Raw genomic sequence first — 20,496 nt, 5'->3', positions numbered from 1 at the left:
AAAAATGTGCCCTAAATGACCAGATGACCACCGGAGGGAATCGGGGATGACCTCCCCCTACTCCCTCAGTGGTCACTAACCCCCTCCCACTCTAAAAAAAATGTTAAAATATTTTTTCCAGCCTCTATGCCAGCCTCAAATATCATACCCAGCTCCATGACAGCAGTATGCAGGTCCCTGGAGCAGTTTTAGTGGGTACTGCATTGCACTTCAGGCAGGCGGACCCAGGCCCATCCCCCTCTACCTGTTAAACTTGTGGTGGTAAATGTGAGCCCTCCAAAACCCTCCAGAAGCCCACTGTACCCACATCTAGGTGTCCCCCTTCATCCCTAAGGGCTATGGTAGTGGTGTACAGTTGTGGGTAGTGGGTTTTTTTTTTGGGGGGGGGGGGTTGGGGGGCTCAGCACACAAAGTAAGGGAGCTATGCACCTGGAAGCTTTTTCTGAAGTGCACTGCAGTGCCCCCTAGGGTGCCCGGTTGGTGTCCTGGCATGTCAGGGGGACCAGTACACTACGAATGCTGGCTCCTCCCACGACCAAAGGGCTTGGATTTGGTCATTTCTGAGATGGGCGTCCTTGGTTTCCATTATCGCCAAAAATCGGGGACGACCATCTCTAGGGACATCCATCTCTATGGTCGACCTAAATGTGGAGATTTGGGCATCCCCGACCATATTATCGAAATGAAAGATGGCCACCCATCTTGTTTCGATAATACGGGTTTCACCATCCCTTCACGGTGACTTCCTGTGAGAATGCCCTTAGGAAAACTTGGGCGCCCCATTCGATTATGCCCCTCCACGGGTCCTTTTACTAAGGTGCGCTGAAAAATGGCCTGCAGTAGTATAGACACGTGTTTTGGGCGTTCGCAGAATTATTTTTTAGCTCACCTACAAAAAAATGCCTTGTCGAAAATGAACGTGCGGTAAAATGAAAATTGCTGCATGTCCATTTGGGGTCTGAGACCTTACCATTGACCTAGCGGTAAGGTCTCATGCGGTAGCCGGGCAGTAATGGTCTATGCGTGTCAAATTCCACTTGACGCGCGTAGCTGCTGCACGTCAGAAAATAAAAAAATATTTTTCAGACGCACGTAGCGAATGCGTGACAAAATTGAAATTACCGCGGTAACAGGGCATTAACTCTAATTTGGTGCACATTGGGCTCGTGTAGGCACCTATGCAGCTTAGTAAAAGGACTGACCCTTTACTGTTGCCGGCTATGGGGTCCTTTTACTAACGTTGGCTGAAAAATGGGCTGTGGTAGTGTAGATGCGTGTTTTGGGTGCACACAGAATTATTTTTTAGCACACCTACAAAAAATGCCTTCTGGGGTTTTTTTTGCCGAAAATGGACGTACGGTAAAATGAAAATTGCCACGCGTCCATTTTTGGTCTGAAACCTTACTGCAAGCCATTGACCCAGCGGTAAGGTCTCAAGTGGTAACTGGGCGTAATGGTCTATGCGCATTAAATTCCATTTGACGCACATAGCTGCCACGCATCAGAAAATAGAAAATATTTTTCAGGCGCACATAGTGGATGCGTGCTAAAATTGAAATTACCTCAAGAGCCACGTGGTAACCGGGCGGTAACTCTAATTTGGCGCATGTTGGGCACGCGTAGGTGCCTACACAGCTTAATAAAAGCCTATGTTAGCCCCGGATATTCACTGCCAGGCCATGAGAGGGCACCAGCACTGAATTTCTGGGGTTAATTGTCCCTGGTAGCCATCGGAGCTTATGCGGGTCCTGGCTGGTATATCGGCTGGCACCTGAATAACTTTTCAAATCCTTTTTTTAGCCCTCCAAGTCTCCTCCTTCCATTCTTCCTCCCCCAACCGATGAAATTAAAAACTCCCTTTCACCCCACCCCCCCCAAGCACCTCCCCAGTCTTGATAGCCCTCCCCCGGGCCTACCTCAGATCTATGGTGGTCCAGTGGGAGCAATGGGGGCAAAAGCAAACCCACCCTCTCCTGACCCTTCCTTCTGTTCTCCCTCCCTCTAGCTCACAACATTAAGAACCCCCTCCCATCCCAACCCAGAACATCCCCTCAACCCCCTGGTCATTTATGCGAGCCCTAGCTGGATATCAGCTCACATCTGAATGACTGTTCAAATCCTCCAAGCCACCTCCTACTCCCTCCTTCCATTCCCCCTCCCCAACCCTTAATATTAACCCCCCTCCCACCCTGACCCCCTGGTTGTGATATCCCTCCCCTCTGGACATACCTCAAGTCTCTGATGATCCAGTGGGGACAATGGGTGCAAGAGGAAACCCTACTTGCTCCTTCCCCTAATGGCAGCATCCTCAAAATGGCTGCCACAACCTGCAACTAGGGGCAGGGGCAAGTAGTTTTCCCTCCTGCACCCATCACCCCTACTGGATCACCAGAGATTTGAGGTAGGCCCAGAGGGGATGGCTATCACAACCAGGGAGTCGTGGCAGGAGGGGGTTTAATGTCACGGGCTGGGGGAGGGGAATAGAAGAAGGGAGCAGGAGGGGCTTGGAGGACTTAAAAAAAGATATGAACAGTTATTCAGGTACCAGTCAATATCCAGCCTGGGCTCGCATAAGTGACTGGGGGCTGGGGGGATGTTCTGGGAGGGTGGGAGAGGGTTCTTAATGTTACAGACTAAGTTCAGGGAGAATGGAAGGAGGGGCAGGAGAGGGTGGGAGGGGGCTAAGGGGGCTAAAAAAAGGATTTGTGCAGCAATACGGGTGTCAGCTGATATTCAGTGCCAGCACCTGCATAGCTAACTGGCTGAACGTAGGACAGCATTTTAGCTTTCCTAAATTGGCTGGATTTGCTATGCGGGTGCCAGCACTGAATACTGCCGACACCAGATAACAGCTGGCTCCTCCCCAATACCAGCCTCTGTACTGCCCCTGACCTAACCACTTTCTACATGGGCGGTCAGAGTTATTATTCAGTGTCATTGCCCAGTTAATTGCCACCAAATAACTGCAGTTGGGCTGGCAGCTCCATACAATTTAAGCAGGCAGGAGCCTCTCCTGCCCACTTAGGTTTGAATATCAGGCAGTTTGAGACCACAGATTTACATAAGTAACCTCTTTCACTGCACATATGTTCGCTATATAAAATACATTAATAATATCACCTACCACACATGTTTTGGGTGCTGATAGTTCTCTGGTTGGCACCATGACTGAGGCTATAGCTTCTTCTGAAGTTGAATCAACTACCTGTGCACCAAAAGACCCTGAAAACAATTTACTTAATACTTTGGTAGATATAGAAGGAAATGAGGGAATCAGTGCACTCACTGTAGGAGCCAGGGACATCTGGGAGAGTGCAGGCTCCTCACTTACTGATAGAGTTTCTAGTTTTGTCTTTTTACCAGTTGTAAGACCTGACAATGTGGTAAGTGATAAAACCTTCAGTTCAGAGAATGAATGTTTAGTAGATGGAGCTGTAAAAAATGCTCTATAGAAGGTTTGTGGTGTTTTTAAAGAAGAGGAGGTAACTTTCATAACTTCAGGAGTAGAAAGTGGTTGGGAGGTCATGACTCTAAATGGAGTCAGAAGCTCTGTTATTCTGCAAGAAATATTTGTGGATTTGGGTAAAAATGATGATGTTTCCATGTATTGTCTTTTTGCTGCTGTCCTCTGTGATTCCATCTGAGTTGTGTTCCAAGCCTCTGTACTGCTCAATGTTGTCAGAAGCTTTCCTGAAGTATAATTAGCTGATGACGTCAAATAACTTGGAACCAGCTTGGACGTTCCAGAAAGTTTTTCTGTAGCAGTTTTACTCAGGAATGTGGACGCAGTTATGGATGTTGCAGGTACTGAGAAGATTCCTGTGGTTGATGCCCCCAGAGTCATATTGTAAGTTTCATATATCTTTGATGTAATCAGTGGTGTCAAAGCTGTCTGTGTCATGGAAATTGAGTCTGTAGCCACTGTGGAGGTCTGGACCGATTCAAACACTTTTGAAATCACAGTTTGCTTTGTTGAAGGCAAAACTATACCTACTTTTTGAGTAGACCTGTGTGTTTCTTTTGTTGAAACAGGGTGACTAGAGCTTATGGTGTGAGTCGAGGAAGTTGACTGTCCAACAGGGGCTGTAGTGATCTGTAAGTGTAAAGCAGTATTTGGTGTAAATGTTACTTTGATTGCATCTGTTTGTGTGGGCTTGAAAGGTTTTACAGGAGTGGGTGTGGTAGGAAAAACATTTTGATAAATTGCTATAGAATGCAAAGTAGTTAAGACTGGATATGGACTTGAAGACAGAGTTGTGGTGGCAGATGTAGTTCTAGTTAATGTTGGGTACACTGTGGCACCTGTTATATTTGATGAGTAAGGCATTGATGTCAGTGTAAATGGACCTGCCAGTTTACTGGTGAAATTTGATACTAAGGGTTTTACTGTTTGTGTTGAAACCATTTCTGTTGAAGTCTGTGCAGGATATTCAGTGGATACTAATGTCTGTTCAGTAGATTTATCTGTACCAGTTATATCCATATGCTTTGGAATTTTATGGAAAGTTGTTGCTGTTGTTTCCATTGATTTGGGGTACCTTATAGTAACTGGTGTTAACAGTGTTTCTAATGTTGTTGAGGTGTACAGAGGAACAAACGTCTCTAACAAGACACCAGTTGTAATTGATGAATAATTTGTAGACAATGGGGTATGGGTTTGCTTTGTTAAAAGATGGGGAAAAGAAGGGGATAGAGTTGATGATGTCTTTTCTTTACTTGTTGGGAATGTTTTTATAGGTACTGATGAGCTTGTAACATGGAATGGAGGTTCTGTGATTGGTGCTGCAGTTAATGGTTTTGTTTGATCTGCTGTGGTGTGTAGTTTATACATAGTCTTGTCCTTTGTGTAAACTGTGTGCTCAGGGGCTGGTGGAGGTGTTTTGGCTGCAACTCTGGATAACATTTCCATTGGAGTGGTAGCCACAGTTGACACTCTCTCTCTTTTGTGTGTTGGCAGTGGAAGAGTTGTTGTAGATGTTGATGTGAGTATTTCTGTAGTATCAGTGTAGGATGAATAAAATGTGGGTTTTCTTTTAGCAGGTACACTTGTTTTTTCTGTTTCTGATTTTTCAGGATGCATGGTAAGTGGCAAGATTGTGGTTTTAGTCTGATTATGAGTAGCCTCAATTTGAGAGCTTGTGATGATCAATGTTGGCATTGACTCATTTCTCCTAGCAGCAGTCAAATCCACAGCACTTGTTCTTGCTGTGGTCAGATTACCAGTCATTGATTCAAAGCTTACCTTTGTTGCATTTACAAATACAGAAGTATACAGTTGAGTTGACAAAGTTTCTGGAAATGAGGTATGCTTTGCTGGCAAGTAAAAGGGAACTGTGGGTTCAGTTGTTAGCAAGGGAGCTTGCATAGAGAAAGGTGTAGCTTTGGAAATAATTGATTTACCTGGATATTCAGTGTACAGAGAAGTCAGAGTCTCAGTCATGTTCACACTTGGGTGTGAGTAATATTCAGTAGTTGATACTGTTTGCAAAGATTTTGAGGAAGCTGATGAAAAAGGGGAAAGGATAGCTGTCATGGGATATGCTGACATTTCTTTTGTTGATAAAACTCTATGTTTTGTAAGTGTAACTGAACTTGAATACAGTGGAAATGGTGATTCAGTTCTTGATGTTACTTGTGATAATTTTGTTTTCTCTGTTGAAACTGGAGAGTCAGTAACACCCAAAGATGAAGCTGTTGTTTCCTTGGTTTGTAAGATAGTCTCAGTTATCTCTGTTGGCAGCAGAGGAAGCAGTGAAGTACTAGTCACATTTTGAATCCCAGGTACAGGATACTGTATAGTTGACTTCCTTTGTGACATATCCACCGACTTTGTAAAAAGAGAGGAAAGAGTGACAAGTGGAGTTTCTTTTGTTAAAGTAGCCAATGTTTTAGCTGTTACTAGAGGGGTGGGCTTTTTACTTACTGGTGGAATAGGACTCTCGATAAGAAGTGGAGAAACTGGAGACAAAGTGGCACTTGTTGTGAAGGTAGATGAATGACTTGTAATGAAATGTGTTCCTTCAACAGCTCTTGTCCGATTTGTAGTTGGCACATATAAAAGTGTTCCACTGGATAGAGAGCCCAATTTTTTTGTAACAGTCAAAACTGTTTTCTCCCTTAAACGTTCAGTGGTGCTTTCATTGTATAGAATCCGTAAGGCTATCTCTGGAGTGGCCCAATCAGAGTCTGTTATGTGTTTTATTTTGGTAATTTCAAATGCTGTCTTGGCTATACTCCTATTTGTGACTTGTACAGCTGGAGAAGATCCTGGGGTGACAGTGGACATTGGAGGCAGAATTGCAGCCTTTACAGAAGTAAATGATAGGACCTGAAGAGATGCTGCAGAAGGTGAAACTGTTGTATGTGATCTGAGGCCAGTAGCTCCTGTGGCAACAGAATGAATAGGCCATTTTGAGAAAATTTCTTCTGTAACCTTTGGTTCAACTTTCAGAAGGGAAGATAAAGTTATTCTTGGTAGAGCTGTGTTGGACACATTCAGAGGAGTAGAGGTTGCAAGTGAGGCAGCTGTTGCTATGCTGAATGGTTGAACATCCATTGCTGGTTCAATGCCTAAGAAAAGGAAAAAGAATTTAAGCTCACACGCCTTTCTTTTAATACTCTTAGACTCTGCTATTATTATTATTATTATTATTATTTATTGCACTTGTATCCCACATTTTCCCACCTATTTGCAGGCTCAATGTGGCTTACAAAGATCTCTAATGGCAACGCCATACCAGGGTAAGTAATACAATTGGTGTTATAAAGAAATTAAAGAGAGCAACATCATCCAGCCATTTAGTGCAAGAAATCAAATCATATTGCTATTTGAGACTAACAATTGGGGAGGGGTGGAGTCATAATCATGAGGAAATTTTTCAAAATTGTACAGATAGGTGCAAAGTCCATAGGTACTCTTAGACCCAAATCTTGCACCACTTTTCAAAGGGAAAAGGTAAAATTATGTATCATACCTGATAATTTTCTTTCCATTAATCATAGCTGATCAATCCATAGACTGGTGGGTTGTGTCCATCTACCAGCAGGTGGAGATAGAGAGCAAACCTTTTGCCTCCCTATATGTGGTCATGTGCTGCCGGAAACTCCTCAGTATGTCGATATCAAAGCTCCATCCGCAGGACTCAGCACTTAGAGAATTACACCCACAAAGGGACACTCTGCCCAGCTCACCACCGCCGAAACGGGGGAGGGGAATTAACCCAGCTCATCCCCACACAAGTGGGGGAGGGGAATCCGTCCAGCTCATCCCCGCGGAGCGGGGGAGGGACACCACCCCGCCGATGCGGGGGGGATCTGGCTTATCCTGCAACCGCAACCGTGGGAGGAGCTGACTGACCCTAACACCGCCGAAGCGGGAGGGGTACAAAGCTGCCCTACAGCCGCACGAAGCGGGAGGGAGCGCCGGCAGAATTTAGGTCTCAATCCAGCCCCGTAAAACGGAGGGGAGAGGAATGCAGCAGCTCACTGTAACACAAAATCGTCTCAACTCTTGAAGAATCCAATTGAAAAAACTTGAACACGAAGTCCTCCTGAACAGGAACTGAAGACTAAACTTGAACCTGAAATGCAACCAGAATATAAACAGTACAGATATCTGGGAGGGGCTATGGATTGATCAGCTATGATTAATGGAAAGAAAATTATCAGGTATGATACATAATTTTACCTTCCATATCATCATGCTGATCAATCCATAGACTGGTGGGATGTACTGAAGCAGTACTCACCCAGGGCGGGACATTGAAATCCCTGACCGCTACACTGAAGCTCCAAACCGGGCCTCCGCCCGAGCAGCCACAGTCAAGCGGTAATGCCTGGAGAAGGTATGGGCCGATGCCCAAGTTGCCGCCTTGCAAATCTCTTCCAAGGAGACGGACCCGGCCTCTGCCATCGAGGCCGCCTAAGCTCTAGTGGAGTGAGCCTTCAGCTGGATAGGCGGCACCTTCCCCGCGGCCACATAAGCTGCTGCAATGGCTTCCTTGACCCATCTTGCCACCGTAGGCTTAGCAGCCTGCAGACCCTTACAAGGACCTGCAAACAGGACAAACAGATGATCCGACTTCCGGAAATCATTGGTCACTTCCAAGTATCTGATGATGACTCGTCTCACATCTAGATATTTGAGAGCAGAGTACTCCTCTGGGTAGTCCTCCCTACGAAAGGATGGGAGACAGAGCTGCTGATTCACATGGAAGCGAGAAACAATCTTGGGCAGGAATGAAGGCACTGTGCGAATAGACACTCCTGCCTCAGTGAACTGCAGAAAAGGCTCTCGACATGATAGGGCCTGGAGCTCGGAAACTCTTCTGGCTGAAGTGATAGCCACCAAAAAGACTGCTTTCAACATTTATTTATTTATTTATTTGTTGCATTTGTATCCCACATTTTCCCACCTATTTGCGGGCTCAGTGTGGCTTACAATAAGCAGAACAAAATGCAGTGTGCTGTAGCAGCAACGTATAAATCAATACTATATGAAAGCTACAGCCTGAAATTATTGGTGTTGTGTTGGTAGAAACAGAGAAAAAGCCCTCAGAAACCGCTGGCAAAATTGCCTACGGTTTAGTGCATGGTTATATATAATTCAGTTTATAACTCACACAACATTTCTATCATTGGGCAAAAAACTCTGTCACCACAGGGCTATATATTTACGAGCCTCAACCAAAATTGTATTAGCTAACAGCAATGGTTTTTTAAGTGTCAGGCCAAACTCATGACCCGAATTAAATCAGCAAAAAAAGACTTAGCTTTTGAACTGAATTCAAGCACTCTTCTTTGTCCGTTCTACGGGGATCACCGTTTCACCTAAGACCACGGCTTCATCAGGAACGGGGTGCTAATGTGCTGAAATTGAATTGGAGGCGTGAACTTTTTCAAAATGGCGCCATTTTGAAAAAGTTCACGCCTCCAATTCAATTTCAGCACATTAGCACTCCGTTCCTGATGAAGCCGTGGTCTTAGGTGAAACGGTGATCCCCGTAGAACGGACAAAGAAGAGTGCTTGAATTCAGTTCAAAAGCTAAGTCTTTTTTTGCTGATTTAATTCGGGTCATGAGTTTGGCCTGACACTTAAAAAACCATTGCTGTTAGCTAATACAATTTTGGTTGAGGCTCGTAAATATATAGCCCTGTGGTGACAGAGTTTTTTGCCCAATAATAGAAATGCTGTGTGAGTTATAAACTGAATTATATATAACCATGCACTAAACCGTAGGCAATTTTGCCAGCGGTTTCTGAGGGCTTTTTCTCTGTTTCTACCAACACAACACCAATAATTTCAGGCTGTAGCTTACAATAAGACTTGAATAATAGAAATACATTTGTTACGACTAGGTTATAGAATACATTGAACAGAGTTGTGCGAGACATTCGAATATCCTTAGTAGTATAGCAGTGGGACAACAACATAGGGACATTAGGAGGAGGCAATGAGAGAAAAAGGGGCATTAATAGGCACCTAGACATATAGTGTACATAGTTCCACGGATGAATGTGTGATTGACTGGATAAAGGGATGATGGATCAGATGTGGATGTGTATTGCATTGTGAACAGTCAGTAGTTTCTATGTGTTTTGGCTCTTTCCGTAGGTTTGTTCAAACAGGTGTGTCTTCAGTAGTTTACGGAAGGAGGTTTGTTCGTTAGTCATTCTTAGGTTGCGTGGTAATGTATTCCAGGACTTCGTGCTCTTGTAGGAAAAGGTTGACGCGTGTATCGTCTTGTACTTCAAGCCCTTGCAGGTTGGGTAGTGGAGGTTGAGGTGAGTTCGGGATGATCTTTTGGCGTTTCTAGGTGGTAGGTCTATTAAATCAGACATGTACGCTGGGGCTTCACCGTAAATGATCTTATGGACTAGTGTGCAAGTTTTGAAAGTAACGTGGTCCTTGAGTGGAAGCCAATGCAGTTTCTCTCGTAGTGGTTTTGCCCTTTCATATTTAGGTTTTCCGAAGATGAGCCTGGCTGCTGTGTTCTGGGCTGTTTGAAGTTTCCTCAGTATTTGCTCTTTGCAGCCTGCGTATAATGAGTTGCAGTAGTCCAAGTGGCTAAGGACGAGGGATTGCACTAGGCTACGGAAGACGAATCTTGGGAAGAATGGTCTAATCCTTTTCAATTTCCACATGCTGAAGAACATCTTCTTGGTTATGTTATTTGCGTGAGTTTCGAGTGTAAGGTGGCGGTCGATAGTCACTCCAAGGATTTTTAGCGTTTCTGAGATTGGAAGTTTTAGGTTTGGTGTGTTTATCACGTTGAACTCAGTTGTGTTGTATTGGGAGGTGAGTATCAGGCATTGGGTTTTTTCTGCGTTTAGTTTCAGGCGGAATGCATCTGCCCATGTGTTCATGATGTGTAGACTTTGATTGATTTCGCTGGAGATTTCTTTGATGTCTTGTTTGAATGGGATGTATATGGTTACATCATCGGCATATATATACGGGTTGAGGTTGTGGTTTGATAGGAGTTTTGCTAAAGGGATCATCATTAGGTTGAATATAGTTGGAGAGAGAGGTGATCCTTGTGGGACTCCACATTCAGGTATCCATGCCTTGGACGTGGTTGAATTTGATGTGACTTGGTACGAGCGCAGGGTTAGGAACCCCTTGAACCAATTCAAGACATTTCCTCTGATGCCAAAGTATTCAAGTATGTGTAGTAGGATTTCATGGTCAACCATGTCGAAGGCGCTGGACATGTCAAATTGTAGTAGGAGTATATTGTTGCCGGTTGCAATTATTTGTTTGAATTTGGTCATAAGGGTGACTAATACTGTTTCTGTGCTGTGATTCGAACGGAATCCTGATTGGGCATCGTGCAATATTGAATGTTTGTCTAGATAGTTTGTGAGTTGTTTGGTAACCATACCATCAGGTCTTTCAGAGATGCCCTCGACAAGGGTTCAAAAGGCGGCTTCTGCAAGGCTCTTAGCACCAGGTTGAGATTCCACACAGGCACCACTGAGTGCAGAGGAGGGCGCAGGTGATTAACTCCTTTGAGAAAACGTACCACATCTGGCTGCGAAGCCAGGGAAGCACCCTTCAGGCGGCCCCTGAAGCAAGCCAGAGCCGCTACCTGGACTTTAAGGGAACTGAGCGACAGGCCTTTCTCCAGACCTTCTTGCAGGAATGCCAACACTGAAGAAATTGGAGCAGTGAAGGGAGAAAGTGAGCCTGCTTCACACCTCGCTGCAAAGGTACGCCAAACCCTGGCGTAAGCAGTAGAAGTAGAGCGCTTCCTCGCTCTCAGCATAGTGGCGATGACCTTGTCTGAGAAGCCCTTCTTCCTCAGACGCTGCCGCTCAATAGCCAGGCCGTAAGAACAAAGGGGGAGGGATCCTCCATCACCACGGGACCCTGATGCAACAGGCCCTGCTCCACAGGCAGCCGCAGAGGGTCGTCCACTGAGAGCCTGATCAAGTCCGCATACCAGGGACGTCTGGGCCAGTCCGGACCCACCAGGATTATCCGGCCCGGATGCTTTGCCACCCGGTCTAGCACCCTGCCCAACATGGGCCAGGGCGGGAACACATAGAGAAGCTTCCTGTGTCGGCCACTTTTGGAGAAGAGCATCTACTCCCAGAGATCGAGGGTCCCGTCCTCTGCTGAAAAAGCGCGGCACTTGGCAATTGGCCGATGACGCCATCAGATCTAGGCTCGGCTGGCCCCAGCGCTTCGTGATGTCCAAGAACGCCTGAGCCGATAACTGCCACTCTCCGGGATCCAAGGTATGGCGACTGAGAAAGTCCGCCTTGACATTCATTACTCCGGCAATGTGGACCGCTGACAGCTGTTCCAGGTTCTCTTCCGCCCACTGGCATAGATTCATGGCCTCCTTGGCTAGAGGGGCGCTCTTGGTACTTCCATGGTGGTTGACATAGGCCACAGCTGTGGCATTGTCCGACAGGACCCATACTGGCTTCAACGCCAGTACCGGGAGGAACTCCAAAAGCGCCAACCGAATGGCTCTGAGTTCCAGGAGGTTGATAGACCACTTTGCCTCTGCAGGAGACCAGAGCCCCTGCGCTGTCCTTCCCAAGCAGTGGGCTCCCCAGCCCGTCAAAGAGGCGTCCGTCGTGACGACAATCCACTCCGGGGTCACAAGAGGCATTCCTGCAGACAACTTGTCTGTCTTCAGCCACCAGCTCAGCACCTTGCGCACTGCTGGGTCCAAGGGAAGGCGCACAGCATAATCCTCCGACACTGGAGTCCAGCGCTGCAGCAGAGAGTGTTGTAGTGGTCTCATATGAGCCCTGGCCCAGGGCACTACTTCCATCGTGGCCGTCATAGAGCCCAACAGCTGCACATAGTCCCAAGCCCGAAGAGGAGAGGCTACTAGGAACTGGTCCACCTGAGCCTGAAGCTTGACAATCCGATTGTCTGGCAGGAACACTCTGCCCACTTGGGTGTCGAATCGAACTCCCAGATACTCCAGGGACTGAGTCGGGCGCAGCTGGCTTTTCTCCCAGTTGATGATCCACCCCAGGGAGCTCAAAAGAGCAATCACCCGGTCCACAGCTTTGCTGCACTCTGCATAAGAGGGGGCTCGGATCAACCAGTCGTCCAGATAAGGATGGACTTGAACTCCTTCCTTTCGCAGGAAGGCCGCGATGACCACCATTACTTTGGAGAAGGTCCGCGGCGCAGTAGCCAACCCGAACGGGAGGGCTCTGAACTGGAAGTGTCGGCCCAGGACTGCAAAACGCAGAAAGCGTTGATGAGGAGGCCAGATGGGAATATGCAAATACGCTTCCTTGATGTCCAAGGATGCCAGGAACTCCCCTGCCTTCACTGCCGCTAAAACAGAGCGGAGAGTCTCCATGTGAAAGTGCCGAACTTTCAAGGCCCGATTGACCCCTTTGAGGTCAAGGATAGGCCATACAGAACCTCCTTTCTTTGGTACCACAAAGTAAATGGAGTAACGTCCCTTGCCAAGCTGATTTTCTGGCACCGGAACGACCGCACCCAGGCGGATCAGATTGTCCAAAGTCTGCTGCACTGCCACAGCTTTGACCGGAGACTTGCAGGGAGAGAGTACAAACCCGTCTCTTAAGGGTCGGCAGAACTCTAGCTTGTAGCCGTCTCTGATGACTTCCAGCACACAAGCGTCTGAAGTTACCCTGGTCCACTCGCCCAGAAACGAGGACAGGCGTCCTCCAATCTGCACTGGGCCATGGACCAGGGCCCCGTCATTTGGTACGAGACCCAGGGGGAGGACCGGAGGGCGCACCTCCGGGATGGCGGTCTCTGCGAAAGGAATGCTGCTTGGGGGAGAAGTTCCTTTTGAAGGAAGAGGGGGCAGAGGAGCTCGACTTGCCCGGGCGGTACCGACGGGCTTCCTGAAACTGTCCTCTGGAGTTACCGGGGCGAGCACTGGCCCGAGCCCTGACCTCTGGTAACCTCTTGCCCTTAGACGTGCCGAGATCGGTCACAATTTTGTCCAGCTCGACCCCAAAGAGCAGCTTGCCTTTAAAAGGCAACTTAGCCAGGCGGGACTTAGAGGCGTGGTCAGCAGACCAATGCTTCAGCCAAAGCCACCGCCGCGCAGAGACTGTCTGAGCCATACCTTTAGCCGAGGCTCTCAAGACATCATACAGCAAGTCTGCCAAATAAGCCAAGCCCGATTCCAGGGCCGGCCAATCAGCCCTCAAGGAAGGATCCGAGGGGGAAGCCCGCTGCACAATCGTCAGGCACGCCCTGGCCACATAGGAGCCGCAAACTGAGGCCTGCAAACTTAAAGCAGCCGCCTCGAAGGACGACCTTAAGGCCGCCTCCAATCTTCTGTCTTGGGCGTCCTTTAGGGCCGTGCCACCTTCCACCGGCAACGCCGTTTTCTTAGTCACCGCAGTGATTAAAGAATCCACGGTAGGCCAAAGAAAGGCCTCCCGTTCACTTTCAGGCAGAGGATAGAGGCGGGACATAGCCCTAGCCACTTTGAGGCTCGCTTCCGGGACATCCCATTGAGCCGAAATCAAGGTGTGCATGGCATCATGCACGTGGAAGGTTCCAGGCGGGCGCTTCGTCCCCAGCATAATGGCGGAGCCAACAGGGGCTGAGGGAGAGACGTCCTCCGGAGAGGAAATCTTCAAAATGCTCATGACCTGCACTAACAGGTTGGGCAAGTCCTCTGAGCAAAAAATCCGCGCTGCAGAGGGGTCATCCGCTCCATCCGAGCGGGAATCCGTCTCCTCCAAGGAATCCCCAAAGGACCGTTGGGAGAACCCAGATACGCTGCCCTCATCTACATCAGAGGAGACAGAGTCCTCTAAGGCCTGGAAATCCACCCGAGGGCGTTTACTTCCGGGGGCCTCAACCCCTTTATCGGACAAGGGAGCCGGGGCAGCGTTTTGCATAAGGAAGGCCTGATGCAGCAGCAAAATGAACTCGGGGGAGAAACCCCCCAGACTGTGCACTTCAGCAGCCTGGGCCACAGCCCTAGACGCACCCTCAACCGGCGCTCGCAAGAGCGGGGTAGAAACATGCTGCGCATCCAAAATGGTGTCCGGCGCGACACTCCGCGAAGGAGCCGCGCAGGAAGAACGGCGCTTAACTTTGGCCACTTTTTTGCCGTCGCCCAAATCAAGGGCGGCCATAGAATTAACGTCTCCCACCTCAAGGGCGGCCCAAGAAGAAGCCGTCCGAGCAGAGTGGCCGGCCAAGATGGCGGAGGCGAGCAGCGGGGGATGGGCGTTTATGGCGGGAAAAACCGCCGCACCGGAGGAAGAACCGGGACATTGACCGGCCTCCAAACTGACACCCAACAAGGGCGAATCAGACTTTAAGACCCCCGCATCCCCGCTAGAAGCGCACATGCGGTCCGGGGAGCGATTCTTTGCGCCCTCGCCCTCCGACGTGATAGGCCACGTGGAGACCGATCGGGGAACCCCCTGCCCGCTACAAAAAGGTAAAAATTACCTGCTTCTCGCTCCGGGCTGTAACGAACTGGTGTCCCAGTGAGTAGCTGCAATAAACGTTGAAATAACGTTGAAATAAACGCCCTTAAGGACGTCCAAATTTTTTTTTTTAACGGAGCCAGCGGGAGGGGGGAGAAAAGGAGGGACCTGGCACCACCAGGTTTGCACTTGCTCAAGAAGAGCCCTCAACCCCAGGTACTCAACAAAACCTAAAAATTAGGCTTGGAGACCTAGCCAGAGCTGCTGCTGTGTGTGACCACCACCTGCTGAGATAGAGAACATACTGAGGAGTTTCCGGCAGCACATGACCACATATAGGGAGGCAAAAGGTTTGCTCTCTATCTCCACCTGCTGGTAGATGGACACAACCCACCAGTCTATGGATTGATCAGCATGATGATATGGAATATGAACTTACTCTGCCTTTGAAAATTACATAAGAAAAAGTACCCACAGAGATTTGTACCTGCTTTTTCTTCTGGTACTTTTTTTTTTTTTAATGAAAATACATACAGTTTTAAAAATCCAATAGTAGCATTCCCTGTCCTAACACCACTCATAGAAAACAACTCCACAACACACATGATTTTTTTCATGGATAAGCAGGATCACAACATATATGGGGTAATATCACCACTTGACAGAGCCAAGCTGGTCTCTTGTCCCAAAAATCAATAACTTCTGAGCCAGACTTCTGAGCAAGTGTGAGAGTTCTTGGCCAAATACTTTCCTTAGTATGTTTCAGTTTTTTTTCAACTTCCGTGAAGGGGCATAATCGAAAAGGGACGACCATCTCTAAGGGCGCCCATCTCTAAGGACATCCCGGCGAAGGGGCGGGGAAACCTGTATTATTGAAACAAGATGGGCGGGCATCTTTCATTTCGATAATACGGTCGGGGACGCCCAAATCTCAACATTTAGGTCGACCTTAGAGATGGTCATCCTTAGGTCATCCTTACAGATGGTCGTCCCCGGTTTTCGGCGATGATGGAAACCCAGGATGCCCATCTCAAAAACGACCAAATCCAAGGCATTTGGTCATGGGAGGAGCCAGCTTTCGTAGTGCACTGGTCCCCCTTACATGCCAGGACACCAACCGGGCACCCTAGGGGGCACTGCAGTGGACTTCACAAATTGCTCCCAGGTGCATAGTTCCCTTACCTTGTGTGCTGAGCCCCCCAACCCCCCCCCCCCCCAAAAAAAAAAACTCACTCCCCAGAACTGTACACCACTACTATAGCCCTAAGGGGTGAAGGGGGGCACCTACATGTGGGTACAGTGGGTTTCGGGTGGGTTTTGAAGGGCTCACATTTACTACCACAAGTGTAAACAGGTAGGGGGGATGGGCCTGGGTCCACCTACCTGAAGTGCATTGCAGTACCCACTAAAACTGCTCCAGGGACCTGCATACTGCTGTCATGGAGCTGGGTATGACATTTGAGGCTGGCAAAAAAAATGTTTTCATTTTTTTTTAGGGTAGGAGGGGGTTAGTGACCACTGGGGAGTAAGGGGAGGTCATCCCCGATTCCCTCTGGTGGTCATCTGGTCTGTTTGGGCACCTTTTTGAGGCTTGGTCGTGAAAACAAATGGACCAAGTAAAGTCGACCAAATGCTCGTCAGGGACGTCCTTCTTTTTCCATTTTCGGCCGAGGACGCCAATCTCTTAAGCACGCCTCAGTCCCGCCTTCGCTACAGTGCCGACACGCCCCTGTGAACTTTGGTCATCCCCGTGACGGACTGTAGTTGAGGACACCCAAAATCGGCTTTCGATTATGCCGATTTGGGCGACCCTGAGAGAAGGACGCCCATCTCCTGATTTGTGTCGGAAGATGGGCGCCCTTCTCTTTCGAAAATGCCCCTGATAGTGATCTGCCAAGTTTTGAATCCCCTTATCAAACTTTATTACTACTTGTTGGGCAGACTAGATGGACCGTGCAGGTCTTTTTCTGCCGTCATCTACACATAAAAAAAAAAGAAAAGGGAAAAACAACTGAGTTCAAACTGGAAAAGATACCAGGACTCAAATGATGCCCCCAATGTAAAATTAAAGGGGTCAATATTCAAACTGATTTAACTGGCCAGAAACAGCTGCTGGCTGGTTAAATCGCTTGTTCGGGGCTAAATGGTCATAGTGCTGATAAAAATGACCAGTTAGCACCCAGCACTTCATTCAGGGGGGCAGTTCTATAACTGAGCTTGGTGAGAACCAATGTTGCGATATAGCAATTTTTTTAAATAAACTATAATGGCATTTGGGTGCCCAGATACTGATACAGAATGCCAGTGTAATGCAGAATTGGTGCACCTTACATTTACGCATTTGCAGTTACACCAGCCATAGACCTGGCATAAGTGCAGTCACATAAATTTGGTAGGGACATGCATTACGTATAGTATTATGTAAGTCACAAGAATAGGTGACAATCCTCCCATGCACCACCCATGTATATTACCCCCTTGCATTAAATGCTATGCTACAGAAAGCGAATGCTACATACCTGTAGAAGGTATTCTCCGAGGACAGCAGGCTGATTGTTCTCACTGATGGGTGACGTCCACGGCAGCCCCTCCAATCGGAAACTTCACTAGCAAAGGCCTTTGCTAGCTCTCGTGCGCCCATGCGCACCGCGCATGCGCAGCCGTCTTCCCACCCGAACCGGCTCGTGTTTGTCAGTCCCGTATGTAGCAAGACAAAGACAAGGGAAGACACAACTCCAAAGGGGAGGCGGGCGGGTTTGTGAGAACAATCAGCCTGCTGTCCTCGGAGAATACCTTCTACAGGTATGTAGCATTCGCTTTCTCCGAGGACAAGCAGGCTGCTTGTTCTCACTGATGGGGTATCCCTAGCCCCCAGGCTCACTCAAAACAACAAACATGGTCAATTGGGCCTCGCAACGGCGAGGACATAACTGAGATTGACCTAACAACTTATCCAACTAACAGAGAGTATAGCCTGGAACAGAATAAAACATGGGCCTAGGGGGGTGGAGTTGGATTCTAAACCCCGAACAGATTCTGAAGCACTGACTGCCCGAACCGACTGTCGCGTCGGGTATCCTGCTGCTGGCAGTAATGAGATGTGAATGTGTGGACAGATGACCACGTCGCAGCTTTGCAGATCTCTTCAATAGTGGCTGACTTCAAGTGGGCCATTGACGCCGCCATGGCTCTGACATTGTGAGCTGTGACATGACCCTCAAGAGCCAGCCCAGCCTGGGCGTAAGTGAAGGAAATGCAATCTGCTAGCCAATTGGATATGGTGCGTTTCCCCACAGCCACTCCCCTCCTGTTGGGATCAAAAGAAACAAACAATTGGGCGGACTGTCTGTTGGGTTGTGTCCGCTCCAGATAGAAGGCCAATGCTCTTTTGCAGTCCAATGTGTGCAGCTGACGTTCAGCAGAGCAGGAATGAGGACGGGGAAAAAATGTTGGCAAGACAATTGACTGGTTCAGATGGAACTCAGACACTACCTCCGGCAAGCACTTAGGGTGAGTGCGGAGGACTACTCTATTATGATGAAATCTGGTGTAAGGGGCCTGGGCTACCAGGGCCTGAAGCTCACTGACTCTACGAGCTGAAGTAACTGCCACCAAGAAAATGACCTTCCAGGTCAAGTACTTCAGATGACAGGAGTTCAGTGGCTCAAAAGGAGGTTTCATCAGCTGGGTGAGAACGACATTGAGATCCCTTGACACTGTAGGAGGTTTGACGGGGGCTTTGCCAAAAGCAAACCTCTCATGAAGCGAACAACTAAAGGCTGTCCTGAGATCGGCTTACCTTCCACACGGTAATGGTATGCACTGATTGCGCTAAGGTGAACCCTTACAGAGTTGGTCTTGAGACCAGACTCAGACAAGTGCAGAAGGTAGTCAAGCAGGGTCTGTGTGTAGGACAAGAGCGAGGATCTAAGGTCTTGCTGTCACACCAGATGGCAAACCTCCTCCATAAAAAGAAGTAACTCCTCTTAGTGGAATCTTTTCTGGAAGCAAGCAAGACACGGGAGACACCCTCTGACAGACCCAAAGAGGCAAAGTCTACGCTCTCAACATCCAGGCCGTGAGAGCCAGAGACTGGAGGTTGGGATGCAGAAGCGCCCCTTCGTCCTGTGTGATGAGGGTCGGAAAACACTCCAATCTCCACGGTTCTTCGGAGGACAACTCCAGAAGAAGAGGGAACCAGATCTGATGCGGCCAAAAGGGAGCAATCAGAATCATGGTGCCCCGGTCTTGTTTGAGTTTCAACAAAGTCTTCCCCACCAGAGGTATGGGAGGATAAGCATACAGTAGACCTTCCCCCCAATCCAGGAGGAAGGCATCCGATGCCAGTCGACCGTGGGCCTGAAGTCTGGAACAGAACTGAGGGACCTTGTGGTTGGCTCGAGATGCGAAGAGATCTACCAAGGGGGTGCCCCACACTTGGAAGATCTGGCGCACTACTCCGGAATTGAGCGACCACTCGTGAGGTTGCATAATCCTGCTCAACCTGTCGGCCAGACTATTGTTTACGCCTGCCAGATATGTGGCTTGCAGCCACATGCCGTAACGGTGAGCCCAGAGCCACATGCTGACGGCTTCCTGGCACAGGGGGCGAGATCCGGTGCCCCCCTGCTTGTTGATGTAATACATGGCAACCTGGTTGTCTGTCTGAATTTGGATAATTTGGTGGGACAGCCGATCTCTAAAAGCCTTCAGAGCGTTCCGGACCGCTCGTAACTCCAGGAGATTGATCTGTAGATCGCGTTCCTGGAGGGACCAGCTTCCTTGGGTGTGCAGTCCATCGACATGAGCTCCCCACCCCAGGAGAGACGCATCCGTAGTCAACACCTTTTGTGGCTGAGGAATTTGGAAGGGGCGTCCCAGAGTCAAATTGACCCAAATCGTCCACCAGCAAAGGGATTTGAGAAAACTCGTGGACAGGTGGATCACGTCCTCTAGACCCCCAGCAGCCTGAAACCACTGGGAAGCTAGGGTCCATTGAGCAGATCGCATGTGAAGACGAGCCATGGAAGTCACATGGACTGTGGAGGCCATGTGGCCAAGCAATCTCAACATCTGCCGAGCTGTGATCTGCTGGGACACTCGTACCCGGGAGACGAGGGACAGCAGATTGTTGGCCCTTGTCTCCGGGAGATAGGCACGAGCTGTCCGAGAATCCAGCAGAGCTCCTATGAATTTGAGTCTCTGTACTGGGAGAAGATGGGACTTTGGGTAATTTATCACAAACCCTAGTAGCTCCAGGAGTCGAATAGTCATCTGCATGGACTGTAGAGCTCCTGTCTCGGAAGTGTTCTTCACCAGCCAATCGTCGAGATAAGGGAACACGTGCACTCCGAGCCTGCGAAGCGCTGCTGCTACCAAAGCTAGGCACTTCGTGAACACTCTGGGCGCAGAGGCGAGCCCAAAGGGTAGCACACAGTACTGGAAGTGACGTGATCCCAGACGAAATCGAAGATACTGTCTGTGAGCTGGCAGTATCGGGATGTGTGTATAAGCATCCTTTAAGTCCAGAGAGCATAGCCAATCGTTTTGCTGAATCATGGGAAGAAGAGTGCCCAGGGAAAGCATCCT

At 48.6% G+C, this 20,496-nt stretch overlaps 1 protein-coding gene across 1 annotated transcript in view; it reads right to left on the bottom strand.

Moving 5' to 3' along the window:
- Positions 1-20,496, bottom strand: part of OTOG (otogelin) — a 706,015-nt gene that overhangs the window by 239,220 nt on the left and 446,299 nt on the right. The window contains 1 exon segment of the mRNA XM_030202446.1: positions 3,125-6,570. Coding sequence (XP_030058306.1) covers positions 3,125-6,570 — 3,446 coding nt within the window.

Source organism: Microcaecilia unicolor, chromosome 4 (genome assembly GCF_901765095.1).
Source record: "Microcaecilia unicolor chromosome 4, aMicUni1.1, whole genome shotgun sequence".
NCBI lineage: Eukaryota > Metazoa > Chordata > Amphibia > Gymnophiona > Siphonopidae > Microcaecilia > Microcaecilia unicolor.
This window is presented reverse-complemented; position numbering and strand designations above follow the sequence as displayed.